Consider the following 19,127-nt stretch of genomic DNA (forward strand, 5'->3'; position numbering starts at 1 on the left):
CTGATTCCCGAAGCGTCACTGTCAATCAAACCGTAACGTGAGGAGTTGGGCAAGTCTGATTTTCCACTACCTAAATAAGGCAAAGGGATGTTACCGGCCCACAAAAAGCTAAAAGGAGGAGGTAAACAGAAATTTGCTTTCAACAAGGAAAGGCTGCTGGTTTCCAAGATTCCTTTCCTAGCGGCTGCTGGTTTCCAAGATTCCTTTCCTAGCTTTTTTCTTATTTATTCAAATGAAATGACACCCTACATGTTAGAACCATTTTGCCTACCTTGAAGTTGGAGGAACGATGGATCAGAAAATTTGTAGGCTTTCAGTAAGCAACAAATAAATAGCATTGTTGAAGATCGAGAAATTTCTACGCGTAAAAATGTTTGAAAATCATTATCTAAAATACATTTGCCATACACGACTATAACTGATCACTAATTCCTGTCTCTTCAAAAATCTTTGTTAGCTACAAACCAATGTTCCCCCCAAAAAAAACTTGTGTCGATTGGGTTCTGTAAGAAAAGGAGAAAATTAGATTACATGGGCAAAATATCGCAGGCTAGTCCTGCCACCTCAGTAGTAAGTCCCATAATACGCCTGAGGCACTGCAGCAGGTTGCGGAGCTGGTGCTGTAGCTGCCGCTGCTACTGCCACGGTTGGCTGCGCGTAACTTTGTGGAGGGAAGGCCTGCTGAAATTGTAATTAAACTATCAGCTCAGAAAACATATATATGGGAGGGGCAAAGAAGAAAGGAAAGCAAAAGAAAACAAAAAAAAACAAAAAACAAATTAAAAGATATCGATAATGTGTTGTATACCTGAGCAGGATATGTAGAGGGATAAGCACCATAAGCAGCAGTTTGTGGCGTCGTTGCGGGCATTTGTGGATTGGCATAGCCACTTCCATAACCACCATATGCATTGTACGGCTATTAAAAGAAAATTTGAATAAACAGATCAGATAAATAATTTTTTTATAATTGAAATGAGGACAAAATCCAATTTTGAATTCAAATTGTTATCTGGAGACATCTCTCCCTACTAAATGCATCACGTCAGAAAACTACCTGCTGGGTATAACCAGGGGTCCACTGTTGTCCCTGTGTAGCTTGCGTAGCTGGTGGCCAAGCTTGCGGCTGTACACCATAACCAGCTGGCCACTGGCTTTGTGCACTTGGGTATGCTCCCATGATAGACTGGGCAGGCGAAGGAACACCAGAGTAAGACTTTGCCATCTTTACTTTGTCGGAAGATAAAAAGTCCTCAGCTTGACGTTTTTTCTCTGACAGGCTGCTCCTATGAGGTAAGAAGAGCTTGGCATGGCGATCCTCGGCCTTCTTTATAGACCGTGCATCTCCAAATAGATTAATAAACTGCAAAATCATTTCCAAGCACATCAGAATTTGAGGCCAAAATCCAAGAGAAACAGAAAATTTGTGTTCAAAGGCACAAAGGACAAATGGAAATTAAGATATTAAAGAAACAACTAAGATATTTCATCACTGGCTGAACATCGCATGCACTCAGGTAGTAATAAAGCACCACAAGACTTCCAAATAAAACTCACAAAGCAGAACAAACCTCAAACCTTTCCACTTCCAGAGGAAGTCTACTACTCCTCAAGAACAAAAACATCAGAGACTCCTCCAGTTAACAAAAAACAGGGTCAATATTAACCTCCCGAGCTTGACCAACATAGAAACTCTCAGGCACTTTACATATTCCCTTGAGTTTCAAGCGTGTAATGTGTGAGTATGAGAGAGAGGATCCGGTCAAAAATCATGTAACTCAACTCAACGAGTACGGTTTTATATATAAACACCTCTTTGAATATTCATCTTACAATAAAACATAAAATATTTATACCTCCAAATAGATACTAGATAGCTCTTCTCTGTCGGTAACACTCGCGAAATTGGGGTTTTCTGAGCTGGGCTCTATGAACTTCACAACCAATGAATCTAAATAATCAATTTTCTTTGGCAGTGGCTGAATTGACTCAAAATGTATCAGAGCCTGCAAGTAGAATTAAAGAAAAACGTGAAATTAGTTTAATTTCTAAGAGAGAAAATGGAATACATATATATATATATATATTATGCAGAGAGAGAGAGAGAGAGAGAGAGAGAGAGAGAGAACCTCAAGTAGTGGTTTTGACAACTGTACATGCTCAAGCGCTTCAACTACAATTTCTCTAGCTTTTTCAGCATTCAAAGATACCTAGGAACAAATGAAAAGAAAAAGCAACGAGATGCGAAAACATTTAGTTCACAGAAGCATATCCTAAAATGGCACAAAAAATTCAAGGATGCATATCATAAAAGGACATCTAGTTCACTTGAATTAAGTTAAGTAATTTTGGCAGTAATCCATAAAAAAGACAGACATTAACTAACAACCTACCAGGTATGTGAACCGAGAGTACTGAGCAAACAACATGGGTAATGTCTGTGAATGCTCTTTTCCTTTTTCAATGGCAATGGCCTGTTCGTATAAAGAGTAGGCAGCTTCCACATTTCCCTGTGAAAAATAAAGAAACAATCAGGTTCAAACATGCAACATGTGTAAGGAAACTGGTAAGGTTCAACTTGTTTATATCATCTCACCAAGCGGTGTTCCATGTTTGCATGCTTAACGATTGCTTCAAGAAGCCCGGGTGAAATTTCAGAATGTACAAGTTGATAGGCAGCCTGAGCACCAGGTATATCCCCACTCTGCTCTTTGAACCGACCAGCAAAAAGGTGAATCTCTGGTTTTCTCTGCCATTTCAAGACAAACAAGTCATACATTAGACATTCCCAGAGAAAAAGAAATATTCCTCAATCAAGTGATAACATGAGGGAGGCAAGCTCCAAAATGTAGTTCATATAGCAATATCAACTCCACACATTACTCTATTTAAATCAGCATATGGTAATACACCCTCAAATTCAATATAAGACAAGTGTAACCCATGTGCAAGGCTGATAATCTGAAACAAAAAGGTCCCCGTTATCTAACAGAGGGGAAAAAAGATAGCAGGAAAAGAAGGGCATGGAAAAATGTTTATCATATACTGTAACAATCAAACTCCTTTTGAGAGTTCAATATCCAATAATCTACAACAGTTTCAACACTTGAAATATAAGTTCACACTCATGTTTGTAACTGTGACAGGTCAATATAAACTCCATTCTAGACAAAGAAACTTGGGGAATTCATGCACAACAGTGGACTTCATAACCATCTCAAAGACAACTTCCAAATTTCAACTACCTTAGGACTTCAATTCTCGACACAATCTATCCCTTTAACTAGATTTCTTTTCTTTTTTTCCACTAACCAAACTACTTACATCCATTCCAGATAGATGAGAAAAAAGCGAGGCGTGGTTTTTATTATCATTACTTTCAAAATAAACAGTTATAGAAGCTCATTCATCTCTTAGCTCTAGATGTCAAAGTTGATAGCATACAAGAAGATAAATTACACGGACCAACCTTCACAAAGACCTGGGTTGCACGAGCAAGAGCATTATTGGCAATATCCAAACTTCCAACGGCTTCCATACAAAGAACATATCGAATCCAGTATTCAGGATAATTAGCGCAAGCAATTAGGCATCTTTCATATAACTTGACCACCTGATTCACAAAAACAGAAAGCTAATTACAAAAAGGTGCATTCATACACCACAATAATAACCAATGGATAAAACCAAACACAAAAGAGATATGCACAAGAAATACTCCATTAGTAGAACAGAGAGGCCCCTCAAATAGGAAAGGAGGGACCCTCCTTGCCTGACAGACAGATGGTTAGGAAGATAAGAAGATACCTGCATGCATAACATTGGAACTTTAAAAATAATAAAATTTACTAACAAACACATCATGAACCTAGAACGTGCACTGACAAATGAGGGTTTGAAATACTTAGCCTCGAAGAAACCAAATCGAAGGCCCATGCTTTAGTCTCAGTTCAAATTCCCGTTTTAAAAGTTGCTTCATCCAACGATTTAGCCAATAAAGCATATGATGCAGCAAATATTACTTAACTGTGAGTTACTGTATAACAAGCAGGAAAGCTAAAAACTACAGGGCATAAAATCAAAAAAGGAAACCAAACTCACTGAAAATACCTTGTTAAAGTCGCCTTCCCTTTCTATAAAGTCTAGGTAGTTGTTCCAATTTTCAAGCTCTGCAACATTGAGGGGCCGCACATGAAAGTACGGCCTCCTAATAGCTGTTTCAAAACTAATGATCTTAGAATCGAACTCTTTAGCTTTCTTATACATCTCTTCTCTAATGGTGATATACTTCTCCAAATCCTCTGCCTCTGTTAAGCCACCACTTACAGGTTTAGGAGACTGTTCTGCAACATCAGATCCAACCTCTTCACCATTTACTTGGTCACCACCCTCCGAATGTGCACCTGCTGCAGCTGCAGCTTCTTCAGCAGTCCTCAATTCTGAGAGTGGCCGACTTCCCGCTAACTCCTTAAAGCTGTTAAAACCATTGGCACCATGAATACATACCCATTTTCAATATTATGCATGGGATGTTGCACTATCCACATAAATATTTATACACATAAAAGGACATTTAAAACTATGCATGTCAAAGCACTCATACAATTGTAGTGCATCCTGTATACTGTTACAAAAATCACAAATGATGACACGCATTCCTAAATTGATGAAAAGTAGAATACAAAAGGGCTCCTGTGGAGGTCGTGTGGCTTGTATTTGAACACCTTTATAGTATTAGGGTTACTCGCATTGCAGGGAGCATACATTAACTATGGTCATACATCCTGGGACAACAAATTTGGAATCAGACGCTCCAAAACAAAATTTAAACAAAAAGGATGTCATGTTCAGTGCAAAGGGTAGAATAGATAGAAATCTTTTCCTAAGTTCTTCACTAAATTTCAGGATTTTGCATATGCATATACTCCAAACAATGTTAGACTTATTCATGGATGAGTACATGATATAAAAAGCACAGGGAAGCAATGTATCACACATACAGATAAAAGCAGTCCCCTAATTTATGAAGCAAACAATTCAGAAACCATCAACAAGAACAGGCAATCACCTCTGGCATAATTTTCAATGCAATACTAGGCATGGAAAACCCAAAAAAAAAAAATATATATATATATATATATATATATATATATAAAAGAGAACCCCAGTGTAGATTTATAAATATAAACAAACATGTAAATTTGCTAGGAGTCATCACCTGTTGAAATACCGATCCAGTTGTTGATTTGGATTCTCTAATATTCGTGAATAGATCATGGCAAGGCGGCCCCACTCCTGCTGCATGTACTCATATTCTATGTACTTATCCCAAAGAGGAAAAGACAAGTAATCGGTTCCAACATAAGCTAATCCTCGCTCAAAAAGCCTGGAAGACCATAAAAAAGGAAGTATTGTGATGAGATGAGTACAAGTATCAATACATATGAGTTAAAGACATCCATGAAAGGGAGACACCGGCACAATTCACTCTAACACCATATGACACTTCTCAACGCTGCATTTACCTTCCTGAAATAAACCATACTATGTCCGTCAAATGGAGCAGTGATAGAGGCCATCTAAGCCCTTAACTGGACGAGATCTTCTCAGCAGCAATTTGCATAATGATGCACTTCAGAGTGTCAAAGTTAAATAGAGCCATAATTCATTGACTAAATTACTAAGATGCAGGTCTTCAGGGTATGTGAGTTTGAATGGATATTTGAGGCCAAAAAATGGTATCAGATCCTTATAAACACAAAACGAAACAAAAAGCTACACTAGTACAGCAGCCTCAAAATCAAGGGATTGCACATCAGAAAAGGATTTCTAAAGTGCATTCCCATCAAACCTTTCCGTAATACATGTGAAGAACCACTGTTGCAATCATACTGAAATGACGTTAGAAAGCAGGAACACCAGTTTCTTGCAACTGAGAAAAGCATGCAGTCATAAACTACCAAAACAAAGACCAACAATAAGAATGCATAAATGAACAGCTATTACCTTCTAACAGTGTCTGGATCTCCATATGTGCTTATGGCAAATATGCAGTAATGCAACCAGATGTCAACTGAATAGGTAACACCTTGAACTGCTCGTTCAAAAACCTCCACAACTTTATCCATAGAACCTAGACGCGCCTCATGATCCGCATACTTTTTCCAATAACCATAACACAAAGGAAACTCTGCTAAAAACGCATCATAAACTTTTTGAATTTTCAGTATGTTATCCTGCATAAGAATGTTGAGCAAATGTTAATTCCAAAGAGGTGCTAGGTGTTAAATACAAATGAAATTCAAATAGACAATGAATTATGAAAGCAAGAAGTGGTGACAAAACAGTAACAAACAAGACCTACGGTAATAACAATTAGTGTCAGTATAGAAAAACAAACAAGAAAGTAACATATGTATTCGAAGGTAGCTGCTTTCATATACCCACTTATGCAAATCCATGGGAACATCATGGCATACTAAGAGAACTGATCTCATATAATATCTAAGAACATATACAAGGCACTATTAAGTTCACAATTCTGCAATCTCAGATGACTCATACTTGAATAAAGAGAGTTTCTCACAAGGCACTATTAGGTTCACAATTCTACAACACCCATGAAAATCCCACTGCCATCTCTTGATGTGCTTGCATTGGGGAAAAAGAGAAACAGGAACATTCAACCATATGCTTCATCTAATGACTCAAAATTCAAGCTAACATACCTCTGCAACTTTCTCTGTCTCTTCAATTAAAGCAGTCCAGGCATTAAAATCCAAGGAATCAGCTCTCACAATGTTCCAGAGTCTTTCTTCTTCAGCAGACATAGCTTGAGCAAAAGAAATAAATAAATAAATATAAGAAAAAATGTAAAAGAGTTAAATGAAGTGAATCCGGATTTTCAGACGCATAATCTATAAGGAGGAACAAAATAGCAAACAGATCAAATCATATGGTCAATGGTGTCAATCGGCTAAACAAAAGTTTTAAAAAATAAAAAAAGAAAAAACAAAGAGAAATAGCATACCAGAACCATCTCCAAATTGTTGAACATCAACAGATCCGGCCACATTATCTGTAGCATCTCCATTATCAACAGATGAAACAGTTCCTGTTCCGGAAGCAGCAACACCATTCACAGAAGAATCATAACTAGCAGCATGAGATGACTCCATGGCTTCATTTTCATTACCAGCATCTGTCACTCCAACAGATGGTTTAGTCTCATATGTCGTGTAACTATCTGATTGTTGAATGAGAGAATTGGGATCCGCAGAATATGCATCTGCAGGAGCAGCAGAAGTAGAAAACTCTGTGGTCTCCTTAGAATGCAAGGCACCAGTATCAGGAACAATATTTGAGTTGGCATCAGTGTAGCCCGTCGTGGTATATCCTGCTGATGTATATCCCATCACTGCAGATGTTTGAGCAACAACTGTCTCACTATCCCCCATACTTGACGATCAAATTTTTGCTCTAGTATCGTGCAAACTGCAAGAATATAAACAAAAAACTTATAAGCTCTTCAACAATTGAGACAGCAAGAGTGGCACACTTAAATACATCTCTCACTAACAGTTTGGACAGAACAAGTGTGCAAATAACCCTTTCAAGACTTCGACCTAATCAATCCCAACAACAAGAACCCAATCCATATAAATGTGTTGGGGGAAACGACGTTTAGGTTCATTGCATTGAAATTTACACTTTATATTGGATAGGATTAAAAAACAAATCAAGTAATCTCGATGAATTTTAACAATTTATATGAATTCTCCCTTTTCCAATAAACAATAATATGTTGCACCACTCTTTAATTTCATAATCGGAATTATAATTTTCTATGAGAACCTAAAACAAGGAACTGTACCGAATTTATGTGTGTTTTACATACAATCTAAATACTAACACCACTAAGGCCACTAACTCGTTGAAGATTAAAGAAATTATAGTCAAATTAAAGAAGCAAAGCACAGACTATACGCTTAGCAGCAAATCAAAAAAGACGAGAAATCTAACCAGGATTAAGCCTAGGGTTTGGCAGGATAAACCCTAATTCGAAGGCGCAACAAAGAAGGAAGGTAAACGGCGGTGAATGGAACTCGCAGAGGAGGTACCTGAGGCCAGAGACGGCGTCGTTTTCGAGAGAGTTCAGCTCTGCTTCGAGGAAGATTGAGATTTTGAAGCCTTTGAGTAAAAACTTTTTGGTGGTAAAACGAAACAGCAGAAGAGAGAGAACAGAGGAAACTTGAAGCGGTGGTAGGCGTAGGGCAGGTGACTCTTTTTATTTTATTTTTCTTAATTTATTCGTTTCTTTTTAATGACGTGGAGTTTTCTTGGATGTTGGATTTGGGCTGTACAGATGATGATGCCTGGGCTTTGATCAGGCCCGTCCAAATTTTGTGGATAAAGACGTTTAGGGCATTTTGTGAATGACCATAGCCCAGTCCAAAAATATAAGTACACTGCTTCCATGCTGCCCTCCTTTGAAAGGGGGGGCATTCCTGCCTCTTAAAAATCACAATTTAACAAATATACAAAAATAATTCATAAAAAATACACACATAAAATTCAATACATACATGTCAAATTGTGATTAAAAATATGAAGGAGAAAATTTACCATATTATTTGTTTGATCGTGTCGAAAAATTGTCACCCGTAATTGTAATTGAGATTGTGAAATTAAGTATGGAGGAGAAAACTTATCATATGATTAGATGACTTTTAACAATAATGATTTAGCATCATTTTTACTTGTTTGGATGGGATTGTATTAGAAATTGAAGTTCAAGTACGAAAGAAATTTCTAAGATATTCTAAGTTCAAAAACAACAAAGGGCCAAAATAGAATAGGAAGAAAGTAAGATCCATGCCAAACTTCTTTTTCTCAATGATTGATGCAAAAACAACAAAGAAGAGAATGAAATCAAAAGCTAAAAGGTATAATCTTGAGGGAAGCAAAATAGTCTTGAGGAATATGGGTTTAAAGTTTGGTACGTCTCAACCATAATTTGTAGCCTTACTAATCTCCATGCATAAGCACGTGCTGCGTACTTTAAATGTTGGAATCCTCCAAAATTTGAATTCTTGTTTTTACTCTCTTTTTTCAATCCTTAGATTAGATCTAAAGGTGAGTGACAACAAGTCTCTTGGACCGTAGGTCCATGAAAACGGGACTGATAAACATATATAAATTATTGAAATTCATACACATCACACCTTAAGAAAGCTCAATTCATGAAAGAAACAGATCATTTGGCACATCCAAATTGATCCAATGTGATATGTCGAACATTAAGTTGAAGTAAAACTTGGTTTCCTCATTCCAAGGCTTGGTTGCTGTTTCTCCATCATGGGTTTTTGAATTCTACTCTGCACCACCCCATTCTTTTTATCAACGCTTTGTTGGAGCCTTTTGGTCATGTTCACAGGCCTTGCCGCCTTCTTCACCTGACTTTGGACGATCTTGGGTTGCTGGGGCTTTTGGGCAGCTGCCACTTTCTCTTTTGTGTTATGCACTTTGACAGCCAATGAGATTTTATCAACCACCTTGTTTCTGCTTCCAATCATCCCATCATTTTCTGAAAACCAAACATCAAAGAGTAAAACTTCCTGTTATCTCATGAGCTACTAAATTTTGGTGTAAGGAAAATCAGAAATGAAATTACCAGGGCTAGATAAGACGGCACGGGGACGAAGGATTGAACAAGATCTAGCATCAGCTGGTTTTGTAGCCTTACCAGGATTTCTGCTGTTCTCTGCTGTCCTTGACAAGTATGTTCAATTTTTCAGATAAATGTGAGTGTTAATTGAATGTTTGAGGGTGAACTTTGTTAAGGTTCAATCAAACCTTTGGATGAAGAAATGGAGTGTCCCTGTAGCTTGCAGACATAAGCCTTCTTGGTTATGGCAATTGATGGTGGAGAACAGCTTTGAATCTCCTTCCCTGCAAAAATATATATGTATTTGATTTAGAATTTCAAATATTAAGTTTGATGGAAACAGTTTCTTACTTTGAAATTTTACCAGGGACAGATTCATCAGAGGCATTTGTCAACAGCAATGTCCTGTGATGATTTTGTGGGGAAAAATAATCATCTTGTTCTTGTAGCCTCACCTTCACTTTAGGATACACTTCAAAATCCAAAAGGAGCAAAAGAAAAATTACATTATATCACACACAAAACTAAGCTCATGAAAAAAACCCGAAAAATTAAAGAACAAAAAATAATCTGATCTAGAATTACTCACTTTGTTGTTTTGTTGTTTGTGCTTCTACAGCCAAAAACAAAGATTGCCCACAAGTAGAATATGAGAACGTTAGAATCAGAGGGTTAACAGAAGGTTTGTTTAGAAAGCAAGAGACAAAAAGCTCAAAAGAAGAAAGTAGGCATGGAAGAAACCTCACTTTTTGGAATTTGCTGTCTGTTTTCAAATTTGAATGGCTTTGCCCTTTAAGGTTGGTTTCCTTGGAGAACAGGCATGGAGAGCCTGAAGAAATCTTTGATGGGTTTTCAAGCACACAGTCAATCAAGTAACCTGAGTTGGAGTCCAACACAAGTACATATGATAAACTGAATGATGCCATCTTCATATCTTGACTTGAAAACCAAGCAAGCAGAATTGATTCTTCTGTCACTGAGTGGCAGAATATGTGATGAAACCCTTTTTCTATTTAGTCACAATGATAAAGGTTTAACTATTTTAGGGGATATGTTTGAGGAATATGGGTTTAAAGTTTGGTATGTCAACCATAACTTGTAGTCTTACTCATCTCCATGCATAAATCACATGCCGTTTGAAGTTGAAGTAGCCGTACTTTAAATATTGGATTCTTGCTGTTTGAAGTTGGTTATGCTTAGCTTAGGGTGTTAGAGAATAACTATTGGTTAAATGATCTCTTTGTTTTGCTTATTGATCCACATATAAATTTGGTTCATCTTCTTCATTATCTACCATTCTCCTGTTATTATAGGAGTTGAAATTCCTCATTTGTTTTTCTTCGTACATATTTAAAGATTATAGCTGTGACGCTATACGTTCGAAATATATTAAAATTTAAAGGGTATAGTAGTAAAATATATTTGAATATTTTAATCGTATAGCCATCCGGCTATACATTTGAAATATATTAAAATTTAAAGAGTATAGCCGTGCGGCTATACTATTGAAATGTAATGATATTAAAAGCGTATAGCCACTCGGCTACATTCATTAAATATATTCGAATATTTCAATGGTATAGCTGATCGGCTATACTGTTGAAATATATTAATATTTAAAGCTTATAGACAGGTGGCTATACTCGTTTAATATATTCGAATATTTTAATGGTATAGCCGAGCGGCTATACTTGTTAAATATGTGCAAATATTTTAATCGTCCAGCAAGCGTATAGCCGCGCGGCTATATGCGTTAAATATATTCGAATATTTTAATAGTATAGCCGCGTGGCTGTACTATTTAAATATGTGCGAATATTTTAATACGGCTATACGTTTGAAATAAATTAATATTTAAACATTATAGCCACTTGGCTATACGCGTTAAATATATTAGTATATTTAAATAGTACAGCCGCGCGGCTATACTCAGGCTAATCCGGTTGAAAAATATTAATATTTAAAGAGTCTAGCCGTCCGGCCATACTCATTAAATATATTCGAATATTTTAATTGTATAGTCGCACGGCTATACCGTTAAGATTTTTATATTTGTGCAACCGAGTTTGGGTTTAAGTATAGATCAGGTGAGCCCAATTATAAGTTGTGGACAGGCTCGAAGAACTCATGGGCCAACTACAATTCCAAGTCGTAAAACAAAAATCCAACGACATATCGTTTTGCAGAAGTAAGACTTTCATTACATAGTCCACTCTCCAAACCCTCCTCCTTCCTTCCCCTGTGTAAACTCGCAGTCCATCCATCCACTCCCCAATCCGCGCTCTCTCTCTCTCTCTCTCTCTCTCTAATGGCGGCCCAAGCTCGAAAAGGAGGCATCTCCCTCCCGGAAAGGCGAAACCCTAAGAAGGATGACGAAGGCGTGATCTCCAAGTTCTCGCAGTCCCAAGTCGTCGTTCGGGGCAAGCAGGCCGCAAACGACGCCGCATTCGTCACTAAGAAGCTCATGAAGAGCACCGGCAAGGCCGCTTGGATCGCCGGCACCACGTTCCTCATACTGGTTGTGCCATTGATCATCGCCATGGACCGCGAGCAGCAGCTGAACGAGCTTGAGCTCCAGCAGGCCAACATCCTCGGCACCTCAGCCCCGCCTCCTAAGTGAATTGGGCCAGGCCGGGTCGGGTCGGATACACCGGTACCTTCCCCCTCTTTCAGAACCATTCTGTATCGATTTGGTTTGAGATTGGTGAACCTTTTTTGGGGAGGGCTTTCTATAATGGCTGCGTAATTTCCTAGGGTTAGTGAGATTCGATTCGGAATTGCAATAATTTCGAGAGTTTTAGTGTTTTTTTTGGGGAGAATGGAAGTTCAATGAATTACTGAAATGCCTGACGGTGCATTTGTGTCTCTTATTTGGGCATGAACAAGTTTAGAGCTGAATTTGCTTCGATATTAGAAATATTTTTTGCTGGTTGGCTTAGTGTTTACTATTCATAATAATCCCTTGTTGTTGTATGTGCTCTCTTTTGTTTAATGCATAGCTTTTAAAAGAATTTTCCCGTGTGCAAATGTAGTTGTCATGCTTGCAAATATTGGGATTTTTCTTCAACAAATGTTGTTCTTGAGCACTATGCCTAAGAACCAGTGTTTTTGTGTTGTGATTGTCTAAACTTTCATATGCCAAGCATCTTGGTGAGGTGTGGCTTCTAATTTTATGGCGGCACTTTAGACTCTTCAGTGCCATGAGACTCTTGTTTTATGTAGGGGTGTTTTATTGGCCTTGGCACAGTTTGCAAATCTAGGGTGTTTCATGGTACAATATAGATAAGCCATACCTTTTTCTGGGCAGCTAGAACTTTTTTTTACGTTGATTCTGATCTGTACCATGCATTTTAAGAGTATATGGCATGGAGGGGGGATTCGGGGGATGTCTTTCATCAGCCAGCCACTAAATCCTCTCTGGAATTGGTCGAGGGTCTTTCATTTGGCCAACACACACAGGTTTTGAATATATTCTATTAATTGAACCTTATTTATTTTGACTTCTGAGAGCTTTGTAGCATAGTACTTTTGGTTTTGTCTGGATCAGTAACTATTTCTGGGGTGATTGGTCATTGCTTTATTAGAATGTTCAGCGTAGTGCATGGACAATTGCAATTTCTTCTTGGTTTGGAAATACATGGTGAATTGTTTTGTATCTTTCACAAACATATTCACATCATCTCCTTCCCTGACTTTCAGAAGTCAGTACTTACAGTATAGTAAAATTGTGGTTGTGGGGAGTTCATTAAGGTTTAAAACAATCAGTAGGCACCCCTTCACAGTTTTAAAGGTTTTGTGCTATGCATTATGACTCTTATACCTATTGAATTCAACATGCTTGATTTTATCATTCGGAGTTGGTGGTATGGTGGCTATATACGGACAGATCTTCTTGTACAGGCCTCACCATTTTTCAGTTTCAAAACCTTTGTTTGATCTGTAAGTGTAGTTGTAGCTGGTTTGGGTTTGCCAGACAGAATGATGATATGTGAGGGATGAAATAGGAAATGATTGGCTAGTGTACGTGTTCTAGGAGGTCTTGGCTTGCTAGTCAGAATGGTGATATGGTGAAATATGAGATAGGAAGTGGTAGTTTAATAGAAGATTGCGAATTTGGGGCTTATTAGAACAGCATGGATGCATTACTGGCTGTACAGTTTTATGACTGCGGAACTCATTGGTGTGACAGAGCTGGACTGGAACTTATGTTGGCATAGTCCAACTTGCGGAATGAAGCAACAATAGCAGAGAGATAGATAATGATTATTTTCAGATGAATGGCCTTTGTTAGATTAGAGACCAATTTCAAAACTTTCAGTGGGAAAACAATCGGTCTCTACTAGGAAAAACAATTGCTAAGATCTCAACAGTTCAAATGTTGTAGGAGCCTCCTAGTTAACGTTGATGGATATGGTCTGCTGCTAACCACCAGCCCCTCTAGATTCTAGACTTGAGCCTTAGGGTGCTGAATAACTTCCCCGTCAAGGTTGTGGTGGACTCTTCTTTTTATCTCTCATCACGTTTCCGTAGGGTGAGAATTCCAGCCAATAAGTAGATTGATTATAGTATAACAAAATGGTAATTGTTCTCCAAGCATCCAATCCGGGGCTGTTAATCTGAACTACAAAGAAATCTTTATTTCCGAGTATCATCCATTTCAAGAATCCATACCTCATAAAAAGAAACCAATTGCTCATCGTCTTGTCTTCGAAATTGTTGGAAGAACGAAAGTGATTTCTCCAACAGTCGAATAATCAGGGGAGTTTGTTTGAAAACCACGTACTGTGGGTTAGTTGATGAGGTAGCATAATCCTTTTAAACTCCACACTGTCAAAAGCAAAAGAAAGGATGAAGTGAGAGGAATTAGGCTGCATTGTAATCCAATACACAACTCCATTCAAGAATGGACATCTGTCTCTCGTTGAGACATGGACATCATTTGAAACGGAAGGAACTGAGCTACTACTTCTCCAAGCTTTCAGTCTAAGGCTGTAAACCTCAACCGCAAACTTACTGTTTTTGTCTCTGCATTTGCGTGCAAACATCATCACCCTCATAACCTTTCCTGCACAATGAAAACCCGAACCGGAGAGCAATGATATTGACAGTATAGGTTGTGTCTTGAATGGGAATGGGAGAAAGTGTCTTGATTTTTCTGATTGAGGGATTCCATAGATATATAGAATTATGAACATGATAAGAGAAGCAAAGCAATCCATTGCAAGAACCTTTAACGAAATATAAAAAAAAGTTGGGCGCATCAAGATTCAGGAACCTTTAAATTCAAGCTCGGACCAATCTTGCCTTTGAGCTTGCCCAATCTTTGTAGACCCCACCCTTCCGTCCGGACTGGAATCACTTAGTGGGCGTGGGATGGGTTTTGCTAGCCCAGGTGGCTTTTTGCCATGGCAAAACCCATAGGTGGAAGTCCTTTAATGGAACATGTTTTTTTGTCTCAATCTGAGGTTGCATATCCTTTGGTGTATCCATACATTGAAGGACGGTATAATTTTCCTCTTCGTCTTATTTTGATTAGTTATCTTAATATATAATATAATACTTGGAAAGGTGTAAGCTTTTGATTAAAGAAAAAACAAAAAGAAAAGAATGGCTTTATTTTGAAGTTTGAACTGTCTCTCAAACATGAGATTTATAAATATTAAATAAGTAGAATTATTAACCACGTGGATTTCCCCCAATTGAAGCTTTGTTTATTTTTAGTGTCAGTTTGGCATTGCTTATTTGGAGTGATAAGTGATTTTTAAAAAATTTTGAGAAGTCCAACCTGTTTGGTAAACTGTGAGAAAATCACTTATTGTTAAAAATTGCTGTGAGAGAAAGCTATAAGGGAAAGCAGCTAATGTAGTGCTTTTATTTTCTGATTATGCAGGAATCAATTTTGAAGAGGAGTTGGGTTTAATGATTAATTGGCAATCTTTTTTTTTATTATGAGTAAAATCAATATCAACAACACTTTTAACAAAAATTTTACCAAACGCCAAACTACTTTCTCTCACAGCAAATTTGACAGCGATTATTTTCGCAGCACAGCAATGCCAAACTGGCCCTTAGTCTCTATCACGAAAGTTGAAAGATTACCATGTTTTTATACGAAAATCAAATAATACATTCCAAATTTTGTTTTCATTTTTCACTTGTGTAATTACAAGTGAAAACTGAACCTAACATTGTTAGGCCACAATTCAAGACTTCACTTGAAGTTTTTTAAGTGTGCGTCACATCGCAACCGTCTTTCTCTAGTTGAATATAAATTTTAGGGCCCGTTTGATAACCTTTCCATATTTTGTGTTAAAGTAGGAAAACAAGAGTGATAATGGAAGATAGTATGAGATTAAGAGAGAGGATGATGGAATGAATGAGTAACAAAAGTGAAAACGACAACTTGAAAGTGAAAATAATTTTAAAAATATTTCAGTTTTTAGTTTTTGTTTTCACTTTTATTACTTCTCCCTCTCATCCTTCTCTATCATCTTCCCTCTCAATTTCTCATCTCCACTCTCATTCTCACTTCCATTCTCTCTCTTTTTCCTCTAGATTCTAGCACACAAAATAAAAAATAAAAAATAAAATAGTTATCAAACGAATACTTAATATTTCATCTCATCATTTAACTTTAAAAATAGTGATCATTCTATGCCCGAACTACCAAATTTTCTAATTTCAATCCCCATTCCAAACACAGAGACAAGAAAAAAAGACTATGACCCATTTGATTGCTTAGTTAGGAAGGCTCTAAATATTGTTGCGACCTAATGATATAACGATGAAATACTTTTGCAATAATGTTGGCTCAGCCAGCCAGCCATCAGCATTAATGGGTAAAGCTAAATGGCAAAGAAAGAAAAAGGGCACGTAGCACTCTCACTTCTTAGATGGACCCCAAATCTGCTTGATAGGCAACTAGGGATTGGAAGATAAAAAGATCAAATGGAGACCAATTGAACCAAATAAACATTTCAACAACAAGAGTCAAGACTTTTTATTATCCCTGGTGGGAGAAACACTCCCATGCAATAAAAATAACATTTTTTTAATTATTTTTAGTCAATAATGCAATGGACTAATTTTTCCACATATTTTTGATCGGGAATAGCACAACCCTAATCTTGCAAAGCGTGTTTTAATAAGTGTGGTTAAGGAAACCGACCAACAAATGCTTCGCACCTCACCATCAAACTTATATTTTTTAAATTTTGAATTGCCATTAGGGCATAAACATCCAAAGGGCCGAAATAGAAAAGGAAGAAAGTAAGATCCATGCCAAACTTTTTTTTCTCAATGATTGATGCAAAAACAACAAAGAAGAGAATGAAATCAAAAGCTAAAAAGTATAATCTTGAGGACCCATATCTGGCAAGTACATAAAACAAAACTCTAACAAAAGTTGGTGTGTATTTGAGTAAGTGCATACTAACTTTCTTTTGATGAGATCAAAAGTTGATACCTAAATCTCAATACAACCCATCTGAAAAAGCATTTCAATCTTCAAAACCCATCTCATGCCCTCAATAATCTGCTCTAAATCATTGGCCTTCTCTCCACTATAGTAGCTGTACAAAACGTTTACTTGTCTTGATTGAGAAGCATTCAAATCTTCAATAGTAATCTCCATGTTTACCACCATGTTTTTTCATGAGCTGCCGAACAAACATCAGGCAAACCACTAAAAACCCAAAAGCTGCCAATCCTCCCACTGCAATCGCCACTGTCCTTTGTGTATGATGCCTAGACCCTACAGTCCCTACACACAGTAAGCACATCACAGGTGTTAGATTTTTGATTTGATACACACGAAAATTCTACACAAATCTTTAGTCTTGAAGTTGAAACTAAAAACTACCCAGTAAATGTCAGAGAAAAAAAAAGAAAGATGAAGAAAAAGTAAGTGATAGAATTACTCATGACAGATGGAAACTTGAAAACTTATGTGTCAAAGTCCAGCACTCTCTCTCTCTCTCTTTCATTCTTCGTCATATCAATTTATGATCTCCAAGAGAAATAAATAAATCAAGGAGAACCCACATCATATTTGACCAAAAAGATTACTTTAAAATCCACCTACTAAAATCAAGCAGTGCCCGGCCAAAGACAACTAGGTATTAAATAGTAAAAAGAAATTACATAATAAAACAAAGTCCTAAAGTATAAACCCTTGTAGATAAAAACAAAACAAAAATGCATCTGAAAAAAATCAGTGTCTTCTATCTGAGTTTACCTGATGATGAAGTTATGCTTGGAACACCATTGGGGTAATAGCTGTAGTTAATATAGCACTTCTGAAGATATATCTGCCCAGAAATTGAATCACCACACTCAGTCTTAGCCTTCTGATCAGCACTTTTCACACAATCCCCACAATCCCCAGTGCCCAAATCACCTTCACACTGCCCCAAAACATACACAGACTGATAGGTCCCAGCATAAAACAACCCACCAGTTCCATTCTTCACCCCATTCTCCACCATAGCAAAAGCCGAGTCTCTCTTCTCCTCAAACCCACTGCTTCCACTTGCCTGATCTGACTTACAGATCTTGAACAAAAACTCTGTTCCAGAAACCTGCTTGAACCCAGCAATCTCATAGCGCAAGTAACACCCACCGAGCTGAACTCTAGCTGCTACGACTTCTCCACAGAGTTTGCTGACCAAATTTGGGATCTTTTTCACACAGCTGTTACACTGGGAGGTGGTGAGGTCTCCCCTGCATTGATACAGGCCTGAGATGGCATTTTGGCCTTCACCAGAAGTGGTTGAAAAGAAAGTCTTCTGTGAAGATTGTAAGACCAGAGAATCAAAGAGGGATTTGAGGGTTTGTGAAGAACTTGGGTCCTGGAACTTTTGGCTTGCACAGCCCTTGTAAACCAAGTTTGTGAAATCAGCAGAAGTGATGGCAAAGGGAAAGGAAGCAAAGACTGTGTAGAAAAGCAGAGCAGAGCACATGAAAGGAGATAGCTTGGTGGGCAAACCCATTTTTTGAGATGGGAGATTTGATCACACCGTCAAAGGTTTTAGAGGGGGTTTGGTAACTTTTGGAGGAAGTTGCTATCGGAGTTTTCCAGAGAGCGGTTTTGGTTGAAAATAAGGGAGCTTGGTTTTGCTATAAAGAGTCCTGGCTGTTTCTTGTGGGGTTTTGGACCTTTTGGGCCGGTTTTGTTTTTGGAGCTTTTATTACTGATCATGCAGCACAAAATTTATGCTCCTCCAAACTCAGTACTTTTTTTTTTCAAAACAAGAAAATTAAGCACTAGGATTAAAGCTTAAAAGTATTGGGTATCTTGGTTTGTCACTATTTGACTAAATGAATTTGACGGCAAACTTCAAGGGTAGTTTCACGAATAATGTCTACTTATTTGGAATGAAGAAGTCTATTTAAATATGTGTTTATAAGTTCTTAATTGTTTGTCATGTTTGGACCTTCGTTTCCCTGTATGGAGAATATA

The 19,127-nt window shown here is 37.6% G+C and overlaps 4 protein-coding genes across 7 annotated transcripts; 1 reads left to right on the forward strand and 3 right to left on the reverse strand.

Moving 5' to 3' along the window:
• Positions 1-317: 317 nt before the first annotated feature.
• Positions 318-8,285, reverse strand: LOC117636612 (pre-mRNA-processing factor 39). 4 transcript variants are annotated; one of them, XM_034371196.1, is made up of 15 exons: positions 8,023-8,285; positions 7,031-7,494; positions 6,729-6,832; positions 6,007-6,236; positions 5,526-5,602; positions 5,219-5,386; positions 4,111-4,474; positions 3,470-3,613; positions 2,597-2,749; positions 2,394-2,510; positions 2,130-2,210; positions 1,857-2,006; positions 1,058-1,363; positions 809-919; positions 318-681 (listed from the first exon to the last, which is right to left on the reverse strand). In XM_034371196.1, exons 6-15 carry the CDS (start codon positions 5,302-5,304, stop codon positions 565-567), a joined length of 1,629 nt encoding a protein of 542 aa, XP_034227087.1. In that variant the 5' UTR covers positions 5,305-5,386; positions 5,526-5,602; positions 6,007-6,236; positions 6,729-6,832; positions 7,031-7,494; positions 8,023-8,285; the 3' UTR covers positions 318-564. The 4 variants fall into 4 exon arrangements, with proteins under 4 accessions (XP_034227087.1, XP_034227086.1, XP_034227084.1 ...); XM_034371195.1 differs by lacking the exon at positions 5,526-5,602 and having other exon boundaries at positions 318-678; XM_034371193.1 differs by lacking the exon at positions 5,526-5,602.
• A 724-nt stretch (positions 8,286-9,009) lies between these two features.
• LOC117638030 lies at positions 9,010-10,492 on the reverse strand. Its single transcript, XM_034373114.1, has 5 exons — positions 10,257-10,492; positions 10,032-10,139; positions 9,856-9,951; positions 9,674-9,766; positions 9,010-9,586 (listed from the first exon to the last, which is right to left on the reverse strand). Coding segments are annotated over exons 1-5 (585 nt in total). The 5' UTR covers positions 10,258-10,492; the 3' UTR covers positions 9,010-9,299.
• Positions 10,493-11,872: 1,380 nt separating this feature from the next.
• LOC117637464 (mitochondrial import receptor subunit TOM9-2) lies at positions 11,873-12,640 on the forward strand. Its single transcript, XM_034372356.1, has one exon. The coding sequence runs from the start codon at positions 11,976-11,978 to the stop codon at positions 12,285-12,287; it is 312 nt and encodes a 103-aa protein (XP_034228247.1). The 5' UTR covers positions 11,873-11,975; the 3' UTR covers positions 12,288-12,640.
• A 4,302-nt stretch (positions 12,641-16,942) lies between these two features.
• On the reverse strand, positions 16,943-18,818 carry LOC117637414 (plasmodesmata-located protein 1). The gene is made up of 2 exons (XM_034372296.1): positions 17,904-18,818; positions 16,943-17,429 (listed from the first exon to the last, which is right to left on the reverse strand). Exons 1-2 carry the CDS (start codon positions 18,655-18,657, stop codon positions 17,284-17,286), a joined length of 900 nt encoding a protein of 299 aa, XP_034228187.1. The 5' UTR covers positions 18,658-18,818; the 3' UTR covers positions 16,943-17,283.
• Between the last annotated feature and the right edge of the window lie 309 nt (positions 18,819-19,127).

The sequence above is a fragment of the Prunus dulcis genome, chromosome 8 (assembly GCF_902201215.1).
Source record: "Prunus dulcis chromosome 8, ALMONDv2, whole genome shotgun sequence".
Lineage (NCBI taxonomy): Eukaryota > Viridiplantae > Streptophyta > Magnoliopsida > Rosales > Rosaceae > Prunus > Prunus dulcis.

Bases quoted from the DNA above. Each gene is read 5' to 3' on its own strand.
- LOC117636612 (XM_034371193.1), bottom strand. From the start codon at position 7,457: ATGGGGGATAGTGAGACAGTTGTTGCTCAAACATCTGCAGTGATGGGA. The intron at 3,614-4,110 runs GTATTTTCAGTG...TTTGTGAATCAG, and splicing joins GGGAAGGCGACTTTAACAAG to GTGGTCAAGTTATATGAAAG. The intron at 682-808 runs GTATACAACACA...TTACAATTTCAG, and splicing joins CCTCTACATATCCTGCTCAG to CAGGCCTTCCCTCCACAAAG.
- LOC117638030 (XM_034373114.1), bottom strand. The intron at 9,767-9,855 runs GTTTGATTGAAC...TGTCAAGGACAG, and splicing joins CTCCATTTCTTCATCCAAAG to CAGAGAACAGCAGAAATCCT. The intron at 9,587-9,673 runs GTAATTTCATTT...TTTGGTTTTCAG, and splicing joins TGCCGTCTTATCTAGCCCTG to AAAATGATGGGATGATTGGA.
- LOC117637464 (XM_034372356.1), top strand. From the start codon at position 11,976: ATGGCGGCCCAAGCTCGAAAAGGAGGCATCTCCCTCCCGGAAAGGCGA.
- LOC117637414 (XM_034372296.1), bottom strand. From the start codon at position 18,657: ATGGGTTTGCCCACCAAGCTATCTCCTTTCATGTGCTCTGCTCTGCTT. The intron at 17,430-17,903 runs GTAAACTCAGAT...TACTGTGTGTAG, and splicing joins AAGCATAACTTCATCATCAG to GGACTGTAGGGTCTAGGCAT.